Source organism: Pan troglodytes, chromosome 2 (genome assembly GCF_028858775.2).
Source record: "Pan troglodytes isolate AG18354 chromosome 2, NHGRI_mPanTro3-v2.0_pri, whole genome shotgun sequence".
NCBI lineage: Eukaryota > Metazoa > Chordata > Mammalia > Primates > Hominidae > Pan > Pan troglodytes.
The window spans coordinates 27,937,122-27,959,054 of NC_086015.1; the positions used below are offsets into that span (position 1 = coordinate 27,937,122).

The 21,933-nt window shown below is 43.5% G+C and overlaps 1 protein-coding gene across 1 annotated transcript in view; it reads left to right on the forward strand.

Annotated features, from left to right (window-relative positions):
- Window positions 1-623: 623 nt before the first annotated feature.
- Window positions 624-21,933, forward strand: part of NR1D2 (nuclear receptor subfamily 1 group D member 2) — a 35,216-nt gene continuing 13,906 nt past the window's right edge. Inside the window, exons 1-6 of the mRNA XM_516330.6 lie at window positions 624-944; window positions 9,885-10,151; window positions 11,376-11,464; window positions 15,013-15,157; window positions 17,321-17,949; window positions 20,331-20,516. Coding sequence (XP_516330.2) covers window positions 929-944; window positions 9,885-10,151; window positions 11,376-11,464; window positions 15,013-15,157; window positions 17,321-17,949; window positions 20,331-20,516 — 1,332 coding nt within the window. The 5' untranslated portion in view covers window positions 624-928. The remainder of the gene's footprint in view (window positions 945-9,884; window positions 10,152-11,375; window positions 11,465-15,012; window positions 15,158-17,320; window positions 17,950-20,330; window positions 20,517-21,933) is intronic.

Genomic DNA, 21,933 nt, shown 5'->3' on the forward strand with positions numbered 1-21,933 from the left:
GATTAGAAGAGAGGTCTTGGCTTGAAATATAAATCTGGGAATCACAAGAACATAGGTCTACTTAAGCTATGAGATTGGATAAAATCACCTAGAGGGTGCAGAGGGAAAAGGAAGGGTCTGTGCCCTCAGAGACCAGCGTTTGGAGGTCGGTCGGGTGGGAGCGGGGGGGTGGGGGGCGCAAGGGTTGAGCAAGCCCGAGCCAGCCGGCCCAGCCGGGGTCCTGAGAAGCACCCTTGCTCGGCGCCAAGCCACCGCTTTGACCTAAGAGCCACCAGGTTGAGGGGCAGGGCTGGGGAGCAGGGCGTGGAGGGGACTCCCGGCCAGAGGCGGGAAGGGCAGCCGGGAGGAGAGGAAAGAGGAGGAGGAGGGGAGGAATATGCGGCGGAGGGAAACGGAGAAGAGGTTTACGGCACGAAGGCGAAAAACGAAGGAAGAGGAGGGGCTCGGCAAGGAGAAGGAAGGGGAGAAGGGGGAAGCGCAGGAGAAAAGGGGAGCCGGGGAGCCGGGAAGCGGGCGGGCGGGAGGGAGGGGAGCGGCGGGGCGGAGTCGCCGCAGCGGCCGGCCGAGGGCGGGCGGAGGGAGGGGGTGTGTGCGCGGGTCACATGGTCGCGGCTGCCCTCCCCGTCAGCCGCCCTCGCCGCCGCGGTGCGCTGGCTGCAGGAAGCCGCCGCGCCGCCGCTTTTGTTGTCAGGGACCCCGCGAGGAGCGCCGCTCGCCGGCCGCCGCCACCCTCTCTCGCTGCAGCCTGCTGTGCGCTGCACGGCCTGGGGCCCGGGCGCCCCGCCCGCTCTGCCCATGAGGGGGCCCCGCGACCACCGCTGCTTCCAGCCCGGGGCGGCGCGGCGCTGAGGCGGCGGCTGCGGCGGCGGCTGCGGCGCTGCCCCCTCTGCGAGAAGCGGGCGGCCCCGGCCGCCTCCGCGAGGGCACCATGGAGGTGAATGCGGGTAAGAGCCGGACTGCGGCGGGTGGGGGATGGCCGGAGGGAGCGCTCGGAGCCCGCGGGGCACTTTGGGGGGCGGCGGCAGGGGGTGTCCCCATGGCCGGTGGGGCGGGGTGGGCTGCTGCGCGCCGCTTGTCCGCCTCTGGCTCGGTTCCCATCGCCCCCCGGGCCGCTCGGCGCCCGCCCTCTTGTCTCCCTGCAAAGCCGCAGCGCGGCCTGGCGGCGCCCGGCCCGGCCCCCCCCTCACATGGCCCGGCCGCGCGAGCCACGTGCGCGCTGTGTTTACGTTCGGCGGCGCGCGGGCGCCGGTTGGCTGGGCGGGCGCGTGACGCGGCATTACATAATGGGCGCTGAGGCGGCGGCGGCGGGCGGGGACACGTGAGGCCGCTCGGCTCCCTGACCCACATTCCCCGGGGCCGCAGGGACACGTGGGGGCGGGGGCGCGCGCGCGCGCGCGCTGGCTGGGAGCGCCGCAGCCTCCCGGGAGGCTCCGCCCCTTTGGAAGCCTCGGGGCAGTGACGTCGCCGCGATTCCCTCCTCCCCCGCGGGGTTGCACACTGCGGAGGAGGCCGCGCGTGCGCGCCCGTTGAGCCCCCGCGGCGGGGCGTCCCCGAAGCGGGCGCTGACACCGCAGTGCACCGGACGCCGCACGCTCTTTTCGCGAGGTGACCCCAAGGCGCGGACCCCGCGCAAACCAAGCGAACCGGCGCCTGGGGAGGCTGGTAGCTGCATACCTTGCAGATTCCGAGGAGGAAGTGCGGGGCGAGGGCGTGCTGCAGGCCGGAGGAGGCGCCTCGGGGAAGGCGTGGGGCTTTCCCGAAGGGATACGCTCGAAGGAGCTCTGAGGTGCTTCGATCCCGAGCGACGCCCCGCAGACTGGGTAGCACCGCCCCTGTTAGGATGCCGTCTGTTTACAAAAAAAACCGTTTTCTCTAGGACGCGACCTGTCTCATACACACACAGTCTTAAAAACTGCTTCCAGATCCCTTCGGGCTGGAGTTTTCCAGTAAACGGGTCACACCCGCAGCTGAGCGTGCAGCTCACGTATGGTCAGGATGACTCAGGTGATCATAGGTGACTCCAACACCATATGTAAGACTGGACATTCTTCATTTAAATTAAAAAAAAATTAACCTGTGGGTCGCTGACTTTTCCTGAATCTGATCAAGAGAATTTGGCTTTATAAATATTTTTCTTGTCACATTTTGTTACATTGCAACGGAACAACAGGGTGCCCTTCCCTCCTTTTGTCTGCCCCAAATGATGAGGTAGATCTGAAGTGAGTGAGGTTATGGAAACAGCCAGCTTTTGTTTTATTTTTTGAGTTGTAATGCGCCTCTAAGAATCTTGCCTCGATAACAAATGTATTGTGAACTTTTCACCAAAAGTAAAAATAAAGTCAATTTCTAATTGTGTTTTATTTACGTATTTTTAGAATTTACTTATTTTTTTTAACCTGTTGCCTCACAAAAATCTGGATTTAATTGTGTTTTGATTACCTAATCGGCCTACTTAGCCTTTGAGGGTATTTTTAAATTTTTATGAGTTTATCATAGAATTAAACTTTTACATGTTAGAATTCAGAGGTGATCAGGGTGAACCTCTTCTAACCCACCCTTTAGCATGAATTCTAATAGCTTTAGTAACCTCATAAGGGCTGGCTCAATTAGGAAGTTTTTCTCTGGTTTGAGCCCTCTTCCAATACTTCGCTGATCAAAATCTTGCCTCGTGGAGCTACACATTATAAAAATTCCTCCGGATGAATGTTGACCATCCCCTTCCCCCTTCAGTTCTTCCATTTACAGTTCTCATTTCTTTGTCCTTGCCCAGCATTGTTTTTTCTGATCACTCATCATCCTTGTTGCCCTTTGGGATGGAGCACCCAGAAGTGAACAGGCTCTTGTGGAAGTGGTTGGATGATTATCAAGTTCCAAGTTGCCCTCTTTGTCTTGAATCCTGTTGCAAATGAATTCCCTGGCAGGCTTAGTATTTTTGGCATGTTGCTTTTCTGACTCACAGTAACCTTGCAGTCAACTAGGACCTTTCACGTGAACTATTATGAAGTTAGATTTCATTCGTTGTGCAGATAATTGCATGACTTGAAGTGTAGGAATTTACAATGACCATTCTTAAAATTTCTCTCGTTCATTTGGCCTTAAGTTCAAAGCTATTAGAAGCTGTTACCCACCATTTTTACAGTTTCTGCCATCTATCTGTAAGCAGGAGGTCTAATAAGAATTGCCTTTAACTGGCCGGGCACAGTGGCTCACGCCTGTAATCCCAGCACTTTGGGAGGCTGAGCCGGGCCGATCCACTGAGGTAAGGAGTTCCAGACCAGCCTGGCCAACATGGTGAAACCCTGTCTCTACTAAAAGGACAAAAATTAGCCGGGCGTGGTGGTGGGCTCCTGTAATCCCAGCTACTCATGAGGCTGAGCAGCAGAATAGCTTGAACCTGGGAGGTGAAGGTTGTAGTGAGCTGACGTCGCGCTACTGCACTCCAGCCTGGGCGACAAGAGCGAGACTCCCATCTCAAAAAAAAAAAAAGCCTTTTAACTTTCGAATTTTCGTAAACATTGACCAAGGTGGGGCCAGGTTCAGTGCTGTGTGGCACACCTCTACCCTTCCCTCTAGTTTGGTATCAGTTGACAAACATTCAACCAGTGATCCTGTAATCTTACTGTCCTTCATGACATCTGTATGTCTGCTCGCCCCATGAGTAACAAGTGAAAACAGTGGAGTGAGAGACTTGGAAAAAAATTGGAGAGGTGGAGCAAAGAAATCTTTCCTTGGAGCAAGGAAAAGCAAGAATTGAAGAAAAGTTGCTCTACTGGTCAGTAGGGTTAAGAGATTCAAAAGGTAGTGTGGAAATAACCTACAAAAAAACCACTGGATCCTTAACACACATTAAAAAATGAGGTGAATAATGGGTAGGGAGGATTAGTTACTTCGGTTTGAACCATTCTGTTGGAACTCTTCTAGTATAATGATGACAAAAAAATAATCATCAGCTTCTTACTCTGTGCCAGGCCTTTTACATGTGTTCCTCATGTTAATTCCATGAAGGAAGGTGCCGTTGCCACCATCTTAATGATGAGAGGCTAAGTAAATTGAAGCTAAATAACTTAGGCAAGTAGTAGAGCCAGAATTTGAATCCACGAAATTTACTTGGGAACACAAACTGTTAACTACTGTGCTATAATGTACTTTAGCTTGCATAATATTTGAAGATTTATACGCAACTTGGTGGTCCTGTCTTCTTGAGGGTGAAGGAGATACTGCATGTGTATGGATCCCCACTCAATTTGCAGTGATATATGTAGGTTATAGCTGGTGGAAAAGGATAGTCATCTGTAGGGCCTCCCAGTTTCATCAGTCCTCTCTTTAGTCATGCTGGCTTATTTCCAGACATTAGATTACACCTTGACCTCCCTTCTCCAGTAATTTACATGGAGATAAAAATAATGTCTATTTTATAAAATAAGACCGATTTGGCTGGGCATGGTGGCTCATGCCTGTAATCCTAGCAATCTGGGAGGCTGAGATGGGCAGATCACCTGAGGTCAGGAGTTCGAGACCAGCCTGGCCAACATGTGAAACCCTGTCTCTACTAAAAATACAAAAATTAGCCGGGTGTGGTGGCGGGTGCCTGTAATCCCAGCTACTTGGGAGACTGAGGCAGGAGAATCGCTTGAACCCTGGAGGCGGAGGTGGCAGTGAGTCGAGATCACACCATTGCACTCCATCCTGGGTAACAGAGCGAAACTCTGTCTGAAAAACAAAAAACAAAAAACACACCATTTATTTTTGTGTCACCCTATTTAAAAAATGTCTCTTTTGATGATTTAAACAGTCTTCAATTCCCCACTTAGATATTGCAACCTTGGATGTGTTTGCCCCTATTGATCTCTGCCCTCTTTAGTATGATCCTCAGCAGTCACAATCATTTGTATGAAACATTGCTCCTAATAACATAGGTGTTTCCCCAGTTGGCCTATAAGGCATTTTAGAGAAAGGACCATGCTGTTCTCTGGAGCCCTGACACCTAGGACACAATTGGAATTTTAGTGCTTCAGTTAGATCTACTCTACCACCCTTTGAGTAGAAATTATTTATAACACTTTTAAAATGAGGAAACTAAAGCTTCTTGGTGATAAAATGTTTTGTTCTAAGTCACAAGGCAGAAAAGTACAGTCATGACTTGAAGTCAAACATAATCTCCAGGATGGTGGACAGAGGAAGTGTGAGGGTTTTGATGATGGACAAGTGTAGAAAATGGGTAAGAAGACCCCAATATATGCAGGAATATCAGTGCTTCCTAGCAGTACAAAATTGGATATTGACTTAAGGCTTGTCTGAAGTTGACCACTGGGTAAGCCCTAGCCTGGGAACCTGGCCCAGGTCCAGGGTCCCTTTCAACTGAAAATAGAGAAGACTGCTTCAGCTAATTTTAGCTCAGGGTTTCAAAGAGGTACATGCTGCCTGTTTCTTGGAGGTGTTGGGACTTGCTGGTTTGGGGATTTTTACTCTTACTTTATCATCAAAAACAGTGTATGAAAAAAGCACTTTAATAATCCTTATGAACGCCATTTCATTTCAGTCTTGTAATAAGTGGCAGATATTCCAATTTTATAGAAGACGACTCAGGTTTAGAAAGATTGAAAGTGACTTGCTTGCTCAGGTCTTCTCACCAAATAAGTTTGTACTCTGGAATTGGACAACCTTGACTTTAAACTCTGGCCTGCCACTTAGTGCCTGACTTATCCTCTCTGAGCTCCTTGTTTACAAAAATGATTTGATGAAAGTTAATTCACAGAGTTCTTGTGAGGATGAAATTGTGTCATTTTATTCTTGACATCCAGTAGGTACTTGGTGACTTGTAGTTTCACTTTCCTTTCTTCATTAGGTGAGGAACTACTAGATGTACTCCTTTTCTTCTAAGAAATTAAAATTTAACCCATTTGGGTTGCTATCAGTCAGGTTCATAGATGGGTGTCTAGTAGCAAGAATAGATGCCAAGACAACTAAATCAATATTGAAGGTCTTGCTAGGAGAATGCAGCTACTTCTAGATGGGTCTTCTTTGATTTTCTGGTGTCTGGCACAGATGCTTGTTTTCTTAAGACAGGAATTGGATCTTCGCTGGATTGATAATAGCCCAGTAGTTTCTTTTAGGTTGGATATTGAAGCTTTTGCAAAGGAAATTGTTTTTTGGTTAATTAATTATGATACAGTCCATTGCCCCATCAGTGCTTGCAACCAATTTTTAAGCCATCTGCATAGCTCTAATTTCTTTTCTTTTTCTTTCTTTTTTTTTTTTTTTTTTTTTTTTTTGAGATGGAGTTTTCACTCTTGTTGCCCAGGCTGGAGTGCAATGGTGCCATCTCGGCTGACCGCAACCTCCGCCTCCTGGGTTCAAGTGATTCTCCTGTCTCAGCCTCCTGAGGAGCTGGGATTACAGGCATGCGCCACCACACCTGGCTAATTTTGTATTTTTAGTAGAGATGGGGTTTCTCCATGTTGGTCAGGCTGGTCTCTAACTTCTGACCTCAGGTGATCCGCCTGCCTCGGCCTCCCAAAGTGCTGAGGTTACAGGCGTGAGCCACTGTGCCCGGCCAGCTCTAATTTCTAAAAGTTTATTTCTTAGCTAAGGTATTCAGCAGATCTTGTCAACATAAATGACCGAAAATGGGGGCCCTAGGGAAGTCTTACTTCCAAGGAAAAACATCACTTTCTTATCTTTTATTTTCCTGAGATGTTAGATGTGAATTTAGTACTTAAGACACTATTTTAGAGAAGACAAATAGCTGTGAGATCTTCCTTTGGAATTTCATTGAGGACTAAGAATATTTGTCTTTGTAAAGTGTCCTATTGTGAGTGGAGACATCTGTGAAAAAGTAGCAGTGTGCTAATACCTGGAATTTTTAATGTGGACTTAAGATCTCTAAAGTTATATAAAGACAGCACAATGGTTTTATCCAGTAACCTGACACTGGCTAGGTTTCTAGGTTAAGTTGGTTTCTCTTTGGATTCACAGGGCATTAATGATATTCTGGCGGTTGTATCGATGAAAACATCAATCTTTAAAACTATGGGCCAATTTGTGTTTGAATTCACTGATTGTAGCCATTTTGAAACTTCAGTGTGCAAATAATTGCTTGGAGAGCTTGTTAAAATTGCACGTTCCTGAGGATGTGTTCTCGTCTGGGCAGGGCCTTGGAAACATGTATTCTGAAAAAGCACCAGCTAGTTTTGAGGATATGTATTTTACATAATTTCTCTGGGTGATGAAAATAAACTCGAAGTTGGGAATCTTTCTTTTTGTGTTTGTAGTTTTGGAGTTTTTAGATTTTAGAATGAATGGTAGATGAAAACTACCTTGGTCACTTTGTCTTCCAGGGAGCACAGATGAAGTAGTTGGCTTGTGGCAGTGTTCTTCAAACTTGGATGTGCATCAGAATCACCAAGAGGGCTTATTAAAGTTTCTGATCCAGTAGATCTGGAGCGGAGCCTGATAATTTGCATTTCTAACAGATTCTGGGTGATACTGATGCCCCTAGTCCAGGGCCCACACTTTGAGATGGTTGGTTTGTAATTAGGGACCACGTTGCAGGAAAAATATTAATTGCAGGATTAATTAAGGTGAGATGCACATAGCAAGAGAGCATATGGACAGTGGGTTTAACTGGGAAGAGCAGATTTGCACCTCTCACCTCATGATCGATTCCAGGCATAGGCTTCATGACTAAAACAGTGGATGGAATTGTCTACGTTAGTGATATTTTTGTCTTAAAAATCAAGTGCATATAGTTGAATTTATGTATGTTAAATTTGTGTCTGGGCTGGGGACGGTGGCTCACACCTGTAATCTCAGCACTTTGGGAGGTGGAGGCGGGCGGATCATCTGAGGTCGGAAGTTCGTGACCAGCCTGGGCAACATGGTGAAACCCTGTCTCTACTAAAAAAAAACACAAAAACCAAAAACAAAAATTAACCAGGCGTGGTGGCGGGCGCCTGTAGTCCCAGCTATTCAGGAGGCTGAAGGAGGAGAATCGCGTGAACCCGGGAGGCAGAGGTTGCAGTGAGCTCAGGTTGTGCCACTGCACTCCAGCCTGGACAACAGAGCGAGACTCCATCTCAAAAAAAAAAAAATCATGTCTGATGAAAAACATTGTGTGTTTCTTGGCATAGTAGGCACCTGTTTTATCTTCCCTTCTGGGTTGCACTCAAACCCCTTGAGAGTTGTGGTTGTGCTTTCCTCCTCAGAGGGTTTGTTTCTTAGCCTCAATATATATAATTGGTGCTTAAAAACACATCCGATATCTACTACATGACAGACTAAAAGTGACTTTAAATTTCTCTGCCTGTTTTTTTTTTTCTTGCCTAAAGACGGAAATGTCTGTCTTTTTGGGATTGTTTTGGCCTCAGCATTTTGCTTTGTGGATTTTTGTTTAAAAATGATTGATAGGCCGGGTGCGGTGGCTCACGCCTGTAATCCCAGCACTGGGAGGCCAAGGTGGGTGGATCACCTGAGGTCAGGAGTTCGAGACCAGTCTGACCAACATGGTGAAACCCCATCTCTACTAAAAAAAAAAATAAATAAATTGGCTGGGGGTGGTGGCATGTGACTGTAGTCCCAGCTATTCAGGAGGCTGAGACAGGAAAATTGCTTGGACCCAGGAGGTGGAGGTTGCTGTAAGTCGAGATTGTGACACTGCACTCCAGCCTGGGTGACAGAGTGAGACTCCGTCTCAAAAAAAAAAAAAAAAAAAAAATCAAGGCCAGTTTTCAGAAGGGTTGTGGCGGTTATATAAAATTGCGAATCACATTTTGAAAATAGCTCTGTGTAGAGGGAATTAGCTTCAGCCTTACTGTTTTTCTGGTATAGCATGCATTCTTCTAGCATCTTTAATACCTATAAAGAGCGAGTCAGAAGAACAAGTATTGAGTCTGGATTTCTTAAGAGCTGCTTAGAGATGAATGGCAGAATGGGGTAGAGAAGGGAGAGTACTGAACTGGGGATTGGTTAGTGGATAGCCACATATGTCTTCTGGGAACACCAAAACAGAAAGGTGTGGGAGCAAGGGCTATGAAAGGATCCCTGTTTTGAGATAATTTACCTTATCTATCATTCTAAATGTTACATCTGTTCTGGATTAACCTGTGCTTTTAGCCAAGTGTTGGGGGAGGCAAATGATAAATTCGTTGTTTCTAGGATTGTGTCAGATAACAGTGTAACAGGAGGCAAAGAAGAGACCAGAACCAGATTTCTTCATGGCCAGTTTGTTTAAGCAATGAAGTTACTTAGGAGCATTTTTTAGTCCTTTTAGGAAAATATTGGAAAATGAAAAGCTTTAGGTGTGAGGGTCTGCATGTGCTCAGAATATCCAAGCCAGTGAAATCCTTCTCACTTAAGTTTTTCTTTCTTTGAGATGGGGTCCTGCTCTGTCTCCAGGCTAGAGTGCAGCAGCATGATCATGGCTCACTACAGCCTTGAACTCCTGGGCTCAAGTGATCCTCTCGCTTTAGCCTTCTGAATAGCTGGCACTACTAGAGGTGCTGGGTGCAAACCACATGCAGCAAGTTTTTAAATTTTTTTGTAGAAACAGCATTACCTTATGTTGCCCAGGCTGGTCTCAAATTCCTAGGCTCAAGCGACAATCCTCCCACCTCAGCCCCCAAAGTACTATGATTACAGGCATGAGCCAGTGTGCCGGGCCTATCTCCCTTTTTAAATCAGTGGGAGTTACATGTGCTTTGAACTTTGCGGAAGCAGGACGAATAATGGGAAATAAGGAAATACTTTACTTTTTGCTTTTGGTGTAAGCAAACATTTCATATCAGTATCCTGTTTCTAAAGTTAATGGCTTTACTGTTGAGATTTGCAAAAATAAAAAATACGTATTATCTTGTATCTAATTATGTGATTTTCCTCCTATTTTCTAGGAGGTGTGATTGCCTATATCAGTTCTTCCAGCTCAGCCTCAAGCCCTGCCTCTTGTCACAGTGAGGGTTCCGAGAATAGTTTCCAGTCCTCCTCCTCTTCTGTTCCATCCTCTCCAAATAGTTCTAATTCTGATACCAATGGTAATCCCAAGAATGGTGATCTCTCCAATATTGAAGGCATCTTGAAGAATGATCGAATAGATTGTTCTATGAAAACAAGCAAATCGAGTGCACCTGGGATGACGAAAAGTCATAGTGGTGTGACAAGTAAGTTACTTTAGTTTTCTAAAGATTGCTGCCATTAATTGCAAATGGGGCTTATTTTATCAGCTTTTCATTTAGGGGGCCATTATGTTTCTGGGTACAGTTTTCACTCCTTGCTGGGTAATCATACATCAGTAGTTAGGAAAGAAATCAGTGATGATGATAGAAGTTATAACCTAGGGGCTGTCATTAATTCTTGCCTCAGAGCAAGACATGTGATTATGTACTCTACCTGACCCTGGTCCCTCTAGGGTACCCTCTTTTACTACATTTCACAGTTACTTTTCTTCTGAACTACTAGAACTAAGTCTTGTTTCTAGAACAGAGTACTTGCTCATTGTGGGAAGGGGTTACGTTAGTGAAACTGGATTTGGGAATATTTGGGATTAGGAAATGTTGGATTGGGATAACCAAATGAGTAGGGGGATTTGGACCTATCTGGCCTCTGTAGGTGAAGTAAATTGACACAGCTGCCTGTGGAGAGACATCCCTTTCCACCTTTTATTGATTGACTTCTCTGTCTGAATTCTTAATTGTTATCCAGAGAATTGTTTTCTTAGTTCTGGTTGCATATCTGGTATAAAGTAACTCTAAATTTACAAAATTTCTTATTTCCTGCTGACAGGTCTGGAAAAAAAATAAATTTACAAAATTTCAGTGTAATTCTAAAATCAGGAAAGGAAAAATCTGGGTCAGTGAGGTATTTTTGTCAGTGCCATAAGTTGTATTTAAAAGAAAATTATGGCTGGGTGTGGTGGCTCACACCTGTAATCCCAACATTTTTGGAGGCTGAGTGGGGCGGAGTCTAGGAGTTCAAGACCAGCCTGGGCAACATGGCAAAACCCCATCTCTACTAAAAATACAAAAATTAGCTGGGTGTGGTGGTGCATGCCTATAGTAGTCCCAGCTACTTGGGAGGCTGAGGCATGAGAATCACTTGAACCTGGGAAGTGTGGAGGTTGCAATGAGCCGAGATCACGCCACTGCGTTCCAGCCTGGGCGACAGAGGGAGACTCTATCTTTAAAAACAAACAAACAAAAAAAAACCGTAAGAAAATTATGATTGTGATTACTTTTGATTTGAAAATATTTTTCTTTTACATTATGAAAGTAGATGCGTATCTTTTAAAAGCTCTTACAAGTTGAATGAAATAAAATATCTAATTGGAAAGAAAACAGACTCGGTGTTTCCTCCTACTTTTTACTTCATGTCCTTTTGTGTCCTAGAATTTAGTGGCATGGTTCTACTGTGTAAAGTCTGTGGGGATGTGGCGTCAGGATTCCACTATGGAGTTCATGCTTGCGAAGGCTGTAAGGTAAAGCATGCTTTTGTTTCTTTAAGCTACTGATTCTGGGATTTAAGAAGTTGGGTTTAGATTTACCCATTTGTGCAATTGATAGTCTGAGAGACGGTGAGAAGTCAGCTGCTCTTTTTAAGTTTTAAGCATTTTATGTAGTGTATAAGCATAACTTGTTTTGAATAATATTCTTAATTCAGTGAAAGTATTTCTTTTTTCTTTAAGATTTTGAACAAAGTAAATTTGCTATCTCAATTAAACATACTTATTGTGTTAAACCAAGTGCACCAAATGCTCATTCATTAATGTGTCAAGCACAGTTCTAGGTGGTAGTGAAATAACAAGGAACAAAACAGACAAGGCACTACTTCTGCCTTGTTGGAACTTAGTTTAAACCAAACTTTGAATTAGGATCTCATCATATACTTTGACTTAATGACACGTCAGGTACTGGGAGCTGGGAATAATTGCTACATACTTGAAAAAAATGTGGTATCTTAAGAAATAATGCCAAGTGAGTAAAATAATCCTGAATATAAGTTGAGCCCTTGGGAAAGCTAGTTTATTTGTAAGTTTAGTTGACTATTTTCTAGTTATTGCTATTAGAGTATTGGTCAAATAATTCCAAGTGAGATGGTCTCTACCTCCCTACCTATATATGGGGAATCTTTCTCTCTTTTTAAAAAACTTGGCACAGTCTTTTCTCCTGAGTATCAAAAATTAACGTGATGAAGACACCTGTTCTTGCTATTCTCTGACTTGAGGCCACAAGCAAGAATCTAGTTTGGCGAGATATGATGGGTAAACAAGATAATGAATATACATGATGGGAGAGGAAATATTTTCTAGTGTGGCTCTGAATGAATTGCAAGTTTGCCAGTTCTTTTTTTTGAGATGGAGTTTTGCTCTTATTTCCCAGGCTGAAGTGCAGTGGTGTGATCTTGGTTCACTGCAACCTCTGCCTCCTGGGTTCAAACGATTCTCCTGTCTCAGCCTCCCGAGTAGCTGGGATTACAGGCACACGCCACCACTCCAGGCTAATTTTTGTATTTTTAGTAGATTTGGGATTTCATCACATTGGCCAGGCTGGTCTTGAACTCCTAACCTCAGGTGATCTGCCCACCTTGGCTTCCCAAAGTGCTGGGATTACAGGCGTGAGCCACGCGCCCTGCCAAGTTTGCTAACTTTTAATGGCTGGGTAACTTTGTAAGACAAGTCAGTATTTTTTATAGATGTAGCATTTTTTTCATTGTTTAAAAAAGATTCTCCTTCTCTATATATCTTTTTTTTTTTTTTTTTTTTTTTTTTTTTAACAAAAATGTGAAGTAATAGGCCGGGCGCGGTGGCTCACGCCTGTAATCCCAGCACTTTGGGAGGCCGAGGCGGGCGGATCACGAGGTCAGGAGATCAAGACCATCCTGGCTAACATAGTGAAACCCTGTCTCTACTAAAAATACAAAAAAAAATTAGCCGGGCGTAGTGGTGGGCGCCTGTAGTCCCAGCTACTTGGGAGGCTGAGGCAGGAGAATGGCGTGAACCCGGGAGGCGGAGCTTGGCAGTGAGCCGAGATTGCACCACTGCACTCCAGCCTGGGCGACAGAGCCAGATTCCGTCTCAAAAAAAAAAAAAAAAGTGAAGTAATATTGGGGCAGGCATTATTCTTACTTTATAGCTAGAAAATAAAAGCACAAACTGAATGAGCTGATTGCATATTCTTGATAAATACACATCTGTGCAGTACTCTTAAAATGTCTAGTTCAGCTCTTGTAGTATCTAAGTCAAGTGTATAGTATCACAATAATAAAATATAAAAATGTTGTGTCCCATGACTACTTAGTATAGATTCGGGAAATGTGTTTAGTTGTCATATAAAAGGAAAATGCAGTTTAAAATAATTTCGGTAATTGCATTCTTGAGTTTTCTGTCCTCCCTGGTACCATGAAGCTGGAGCTCTTTGGACACCTATCACAGAACATGTACTGGAATTGTTTGTGTGTGGAGTAAAGGCAGCTGTTTGTAGCCATCTAGTTGGGAACTGTCTTTCCTTGGATAGTTAGCTACTCTGTTGGTGTGTGGTGTAACACTTACCTGTTGCTGGCACGTAGTCAGTGACTTCTGTCATGTATAAGTAGGCCTTGCCATTGTCAGCAGGTAATGATCCTGGAAAGACCAACTTCTGTTAATGTAATCCACAATCTAGTGAGGGGATTATAGCTATCAAACATATTTCTCAGTCAGCTTTTTAAGAAGTAGTCATTTAGACTGGGTGCAGTGGCTCAGGCCTGTAATTCTAGCTCTTTGGGAGGCCGAAGCTGCAGGATTGCTTGAGGTGGAGTGTGAGACCCACCTGGGCAACATAGGGAGACCCCACCTCTACAAAAAATAAAAAAGCTGGATGTGGTAGCACATGTCTGTAGTCCCAGCTCTTGGGAGGCTGAGGCAGGAGGATTGCTTGAGCCCGGGAGTTCGAAGTTGCGGTGAGCTATTATTACGTCATTGTACTCCAGCCTGGGTGACAGAGCAAGACCCTGTCTCTTTAAAAAAAAAAAAAAAAAAAAAAGCCTGGGCACGGTGGCTCGTGCCTGTAATCCTAGCACTTTGGGAGGCCAAGGTGGGCGGATCAGTTGAGGTCAGGAGTTCAAAACCAGCCTGGCCAACATGGTGAAACCCTGTCTCTACTAAAAATACAAAAAATTAGCCAGGCATGGTGGCATGTGCCTGTAATCCCAGCTACTGGGGAGGCTGAGGCAGGAGAATCCCTTGAATCTGGGAGGTGGAGGTTGCAGTGAGCTGAGATCGCACCACTGCACTCCAGCCTGGGCTACAGAGCAAGAGTCTGTCTCAAGAAAGCAAACAAACAAACAAACAAAAAATCAGGTCCGGAGTGGTGGTGGCTTATGCCCTGTAAGTCTAACACTTCGGGAGGCCAAGGCTGGCAGATCACTTGAGCCCTGGAGTTCAAGACCAGCCTAGGCAACATGGCAAAACCTCATTTCTACAAAAAATACAAAAATTAGCTGGGTGTGGTGGCGCATGCCTGTAGTCCCAGCTGTTTGTGAGGCTGTGGTTGGAGAATTGATTGAGCCAGGGAGGTCAGGGCTGCAGTGAGCTGTGATCATGCCACTGCACTCTAGCCTGGGCAACAGAACGAGATCCTATCTCAAAAAAAAAAAAAAAGAATCAGTCATTCATACTTCAAGAGTTTTGGAATTTGTAGTGAATAAAAGTATGAGATGGAAAATGTGACTGCAGGCCGGGTCTGGTAACAGGGTAGTGTGGTTGTTGCAAGGGGTGTTTTGGGTAAGGACAAAGAATCTCTGAAGGGAAGAAGAATTTTGTTTGGTTAGTAGGTGTTAGGTGCTTACTCATACCAATAAGAATCGAAATTAAATTCTGTGTGTCAACATTGTATTTCCCTCTGTCCTAAGACATAGTGTTTCCCAGATAGTGAGTCATATACTGGGACTATAGTTCGTCATATATACTAGATAGGTATGGGAGCAGTGTTTATAAGAAGTTCATTTGGGTGTTTTTAAATGGGTAAGTAAATCTTCCTTTGTTCTTAGGGTTTCTTTCGGAGAAGTATTCAACAAAACATCCAGTACAAGAAGTGCCTGAAGAATGAAAACTGTTCTATAATGAGAATGAATAGGAACAGATGTCAGCAATGTCGCTTCAAAAAGTGTCTGTCTGTTGGAATGTCAAGAGATGGTATGTTCCCAGTTTAAAGAGTGTTCCTAAAGTGTATGGAGCTTGGCTTTTATTCCTCATCATGAACCAGAGCTATAAACCGGTTACCAAGGACCCTCTTGTATTTAAGGTGAAGCAGAAAACATATTTTCATGCTTTACAGGACACCAAATTGATTAAAGTCATATTTTAGCATTATCATCCCAGAAACAGTTTTTGGCTAAACTTCTGTTGTTGTTGCTTCTTCTAAAAAGAGCCATTTTTTTCTGTGCAATTTGATTACTTTTTATTTTTTCCTAAAACGAATGGAGTTTAAAAACATTTTTTATATGGCTGGGCATGGTGGCTCACGCCTGTAATCTCAACACTTTGGGAGGCTGAGGTGTGTGGGTCACTTTAGGTCAGGAGTTCCAGACCAGCCATGGTGAAACCCCATATCTACTAAAAATGCAAAAAAAAATTAGCTGAGCGTGGTGGCATGCACCTGTAATCCCAGTTACTCGGGAGGCTAAGGCAGGAGAATAGCGTGAACCCAGGAGGTGGAGGTTGCACTGAGTTGAGGTCGTGCCACTGCGCTCTAACCTGGGTGACACAGTGACACTCTATCTCAATGTAGTCTCTATCTCCCAGGTTCAAGTGATTCTCCTGCCTCAGCTTCCTGAGTAGCTGGGATTACAGGTGCCCGCCACCACACCTGGCTAATTTTTGTATTTTTAGTAGAGACGGGGGTTTCACCATGTTGACCAGGCTGGTCTCGAACTCTTGACCTCAAGTGATCCACCTGCCTCGGCCTCCCAAAGTGCTGGGATTACAGGTGTGAGCCATCAGGCGTGGCCAGGAGTTTTTTGAGTAACAGATTTCAGCAATTGTTGTTTTGTTTTTTCAATTCCCTGAAATTTTTTTTATAGTGCTAAAAGTACTAATGCTATAAAAATAGTCGATGGATATTGTGATTGCCCTGAAAGAATAAAACTGACAATCATTTGTGAAGGGAGGAGTAGAGATAAAGTATCAAACATGATTAAGTTGTTTGTTTTTGGTAGCAATAATGTTAGAGGCTACAATTAGATTAACGAGGCTTTCTGGGCAAGTATACTGAATTTTTATTATCTCTGTGTAAATACTAGACTGTGAAAGAAGCTTTTCTTTCTCTCATGGATAGGATTATTGGAGACAAGACACCTTCTAAGACTAGCTTCTAAAAGAATAGAGGATGACTTATCTCATTTTTACTTATTTCACTGGTTTTAATTAAAATCTACCAAGTTTATTTTTCAGTAAGTGCATTTCTACTGATTGTGGAATTTTTTTTTAAGGATTTTTTTTTTTAAAGAGGCTGGAAAAGAAGACAGCAGATAATTTCATAGTTAGATCTTGAGAGCAAAGTTACAAAAATGAATTGACAAGGGCCAGGTGTTCAGGGAATGATTTTACCTACCAGATTCCATTAATGGTAATGGATGTGTGTAGCTGAATCACACATGCCTTGCTGGGAACAGTCCTCAGCTTTCTTAGTAAGGAGCCGTGTAGTAATACTGGTCTGCTTCAAACTGGTTTTCATTAGCTAATTTCATATTTCTTTTTTCTTTTTCTTTCTTTCTTTTTTTTTTTTTTTTTTTTTTAAGATGGAGTATTGCTCTGTCACCTAGGCTGGAGTGCATTGGCACCATCTGGACGCACTGCAACCTCTGCCTCCTGGGTTCAAGTGATTCTCCTGCCTCAGTCTCCAGAATAGCTGGGACTACAGGCGCCCGCCATCACACCTGGCTAGTTTTTGTATTTTTAGTAGAGACGGGGTTTCACCATATTGGCTAGTCTGGTTTCGAATTCCTGACCTCAGGTCGTCCACCTGCCTCAGCCTCCCAAAGTGCTGTGATTACAGGCATGAGCTACTGCACCCATCCGAATTTCCTATTTCTTTTCTTAGACTTTGCTTATAAAATACCTAGGAGGTAGATGTCCTTAACTTTGTTTTGGGGGAAAATAGAAAATTTTCTCTCCCTCTCCTACTTCCTTTGGTGCATCAAGACCAGCAAGTTTAGAAAAATGTGGACCAGAGACATGTAGACTCATTCTTTATATGTATGACTAGAGGCCATAACTGTTGGATAATTTTGTGTTATTCTTTTATACAAAACAGGTCTTATTTAGAATATAGACGTTAAATATCTTTTTCTTCAATAGCTGTTCGGTTTGGTCGTATTCCTAAGCGTGAAAAACAGAGGATGCTAATTGAAATGCAAAGTGCAATGAAGACCATGATGAACAGCCAGTTCAGTGGTCACTTGCAAAATGACACATTAGTAGAACATCATGAACAGACAGCCTTGCCAGCCCAGGAACAGCTGCGACCCAAGCCCCAACTGGATCAAGAAAACATCAAAAGCTCTTCTCCTCCATCTTCTGATTTTGCAAAGGAAGAAGTGATTGGCATGGTGACCAGAGCTCACAAGGATACCTTTATGTATAATCAAGAGCAGCAAGAAAACTCAGCTGAGAGCATGCAGCCCCAGAGAGGAGAACGGATTCCCAAGAACATGGAGCAATATAATTTAAATCATGATCATTGCGGCAATGGGCTTAGCAGCCATTTTCCCTGTAGTGAGAGCCAGCAGCATCTCAATGGACAGTTCAAAGGGAGGAACATAATGCATTACCCAAATGGTCATGCCATTTGTATTGCAAATGGACATTGTATGAACTTCTCCAATGCTTATACTCAAAGAGTATGTGATAGAGGTCCGATAGATGGATTTTCTCAGAATGAGAACAAGAATAGTTACCTGTGCAACACTGGAGGAAGAATGCATCTGGTATAGTGAAATCGATTTTTTGCTTACATTGTATCAGGGAAAGCTTTGAAAATTTTCTTTTATTCGGGAGATATGCTAACTTGGGGAGATGGTGTCAGGAAACCTAAGAAATTTACAGACTTAATTTTGTACAGTATTTTAGGTCAAATAATTTTAATAAACATCATCTGATGAATGACCTAATTTCACACCCAGCTAGGTACAAGCATGTGATTTGATTGATCTGAGATTGGGATTAGGATTTTATGTAAAATATGATTCATGCAGAATTGGTCCTTTAATTCTTGGAAATCGCTTTGAAAATTTAAGCATTCTGGTTAATTAGTACCTTACTAGCTTTGGGATTTTCTCAAAGGGCTGAACTTTTCGCTTGCCATAGTTAGAAATTCTTTGATTTCTATAGAAAGAGGTTTTTTTTTTTTTTTTAACCATTATTATGCAAGAAGGTCTTTGGATATAGAACATAGATGTTTTATTGTTTGATAAATTTAGGAGTATTTTAATTTCATAGGCTAATTTCTAAGGATTTTCTCAGACTTCATCTTATGAGATGACTTAATATTGGTCATATCATTCAAGCTTTTTAATTTTTCCATCAAATACGACATTCTACATCAAAGTACAGTGTTCATATTCAGCCAAAATTTCACCAAAAACAGCAGTACCACACCATTTCCAGTTTAAACCATGAGGTCCTTTGATAGTGCTTGGTATTTTCTACTGACAGGTAATTAAAGTCGTCTTTTTCATTTTCAAAATAGTTGACTCTACCTCAATCTTCATTAAAATTTTTGTTGTCACTTGGAGTTATTTGATTCTGTGGACCTTATGTTAGGCTAAGTCGTTGCTTTTTTGTTTTTTTTTTTTTGAGACATTCTTGCTCTGTTGCCCAGGATGGAGTGCGGTGGCGCGACCTCAGCTCATTGCAACCTCCACCTCTTGGGTTCAAGCAATTCTCATGCCTCAGCCTCCCAAGTAGTTGGGATTACAGGCGTGCGTCACCATGCCTGGCTAATTTTTGTATTTTCAGTAGAGACAGGTTTCACCATGTTGGCCGGGCTGGTCTTGAATTCCTGGCCTCAAGTGATTCACCCACCTCGGCCTCCCAAAGTGCTGGGATTACAGGCATGAGTCACCACGCCTGGCCAAGTGGCTGCCTTAATGAAGGAAAAATCTGTAGGCATTTTGGTTCTGATTTCATGATATTCTCTATGGTTTTGTAATCATCCCATTCCTAGATTTTGTATGGATTTAGTGAAAATTTAAAGGCTGATTTTACCAATAGAATATACAGGTGTGTTTCATCATCTTTTTGGTGTTTTTTTTTTTTTTTTTTAATAACTTCTTGGCTTCCTATTTTCCCTCACGCAGTCCTCATTTAAAAGACGCACCTGTATCTGCAGTCCTTGTTTCCTGATTGAACAAGTAGAAGTCAGTGATCACAGCATTGTTTTTGAAATAAATGGGCAGTGACTTTTTTTTTCTTTTTTCTTTTTCTTTTTGAGATGGAGTCTCACTCTGTCACCCAGGCTGGAGTGCAGTGGTATGATCTCGGCTCACTGCAACCTCCGCCTCCCGGTTCAAGTGATTCTTCTGCCTCAGCCTCCTGAGTAGCTGGGACTACAGGCGCGAGCCACCACGTCTGGTTAATTTTTTTAATTGTTGGTAGAGACGGGGTTTCACCATGTTGGCCAGGCTAGTCTCGAACTCCTGACCTTGTGATCCGCCTGCCTTGGCCTCCCAAAGTGCTGGGATTACAGGCGTGAGCCACTGCGCCCGGCCAGGCAGTGAGTGACCTTTTCAACAAAATGAGGCACCTTGCTGTTTTTTCCTCTTGGAAATTACAACATTGTAATTCTACCTATTTAGAAATAAAGGAGTTTTGAAATATTAACTAAATGTGAATTTGGGCCTAGACTTGTGACTTCCGGCTGTGTTGGACAAATCACTAAACCTCTCAGAGTCTCATTTCTCCACCTAAGAAATGGAAATTATAATCTGCCATGAATAATAGATTGAGAATCAAACAATTGAATTTGTTTGCAAAATTATAAAACACCATATACTAGCATAAGGTGGCAGCAGTGTTACAAAATAAACTCTTAAACCTGTGCAACAGGTGTTTGAAATAGCTTGTTATAGATGATATTTTTGCTTAGGCTTTTTTTTATGATAAGTTAATTGCTATTTATATTAGGTTGCCAAGAGGCTTTCTACAGTATGGTGGGCAGCAAATGGATGAAGTGCTAATATCTCAGTAGATTTTACTTGTGTTTTGGGGGTTAAATTCATGTTGGGGTTTCTGATAATTGAGATGCTGCTTTTGACATTTCTTTACCACCTCTTAGTATTTAAGAGTTTTTCCGTTTTATGTATACTAGGTTTGTCCAATGAGTAAGTCTCCATATGTGGATCCTCATAAATCAGGACATGAAATCTGGGAAGAATTTTCGATGAGCTTCACTCCAGCAGTGAAAGAAGTGGTGGAATTTGCAAAGCGTATTCCTGGGTTCAGAGATCTCTCTCAGCATGACCAGGTCAACCTTTTAAAGGCTGGGACTTTTGAGGTAGGTTTTATTTATCCTGAATATTGATGCAGGCAGGGCATGTAGTATTTTATTTTCATGGATGTTTTAATTCTTTTTTTTTTTTTTTTGAGACAGAATCTTGCTCTGTCACCCAGGCTGGAGTGCAGCAGCACGATCATAGCTCACTGCAACCTCTGCTTCCTGGGTTCAAGCATCCTCCAGCTTCAGCCTCCTGAGTAGCTGGGACTACAGGTGTGAGCCACCATGCCCGGCTAATTTTTTTTGTTTTTGTTTTTTGTAGAAACAGGGTTTTGCCTTGTGGCCCAGGCTGGTCTCAAACTCCTGAGCTCAAAGCGATCTGCCCACTTTGGCCTCCTAAAGTGCTGGGATTACAGGTCTGAGCCACTGTGCCCGGCAGATGTTTTCATTCTTTTCTAAGTCAGTATTTATAGTCCAGAGTCTGAAACTATCAACAAAATAATCATCATCTCAGGATTTTGGGAACAGACTTGGGAGACTTGGTAAATCCAGAATTGTTTAGGATTATATATATATTTTTTACTTATTATTTAGGATTTGAAATACAGGTATTCTGTATCTACAGCATATGAACTCCTAAGTTCTAATATTGCTTTTAGATGTGGACTTAACAAGTTTCTGCAGTGTTAGACACCTCCTGAAAGCCTAGCCTAGCATTTACTGTATTCGATACAGAATAAGAAGGGCAAATAGAATGTGATTTTGTTTTTTGAGAGACTGTAGAATATTTTGGGGATATATCAGACATTTCTTATGTGCCACCTTAGCTCTTCCTGGTTTCACCTTGCTTCAGGATCCTTGGCTACTTTTCTGTCCCGCTTCTCTTGCAACACTGTATCCTGCCTGGGCTTGGGGTAGTCTCTACTGTATAACTTAACAGATGTGCCTCTCCTAGTCCTTAGTTAGGTGTCTTTCACCTTCTGTCTGCCCCAGGGCATCCCTTTTGCTGCCAAGGTGTGAGATGCCTTGGGACCTAATTAAGGACAACTCTGAGATTGGGGTGGTGAGAGGAAGTTGATGTTTGGTGGGCCAAATCTTTGAACCTTTTATGGATGGAAGAAGTGAGCCAGGGCTGTATTTTCACTTCTCCCTGGATTTATTTTAACGGAGGGAGTGAGATAACTAAGTAATATAATTGTTAACCGATTTAACTTGGATGTCAATTATAACATGGTGCTTAGAACACTTACTGTGATAGCTTTCTTTGTGGATAGTCTCTTTGGGTGTTGGTTTCTTGAAGCAGTTCAGTTAGACTTCATCTGCTTCCTTTGCCTTGGCTGCATTTGATGTGTTGATGTTTCAAAGTGTTGCTGCATTGGAATTTTGCTCTTTTTACTTAAGGCATAGAGGCCATGTGTTATACTTGGCAGCCTAAAGAGTTTCTTTAATGCCTTTGGCCAGGGCCCAGTTTTAAATT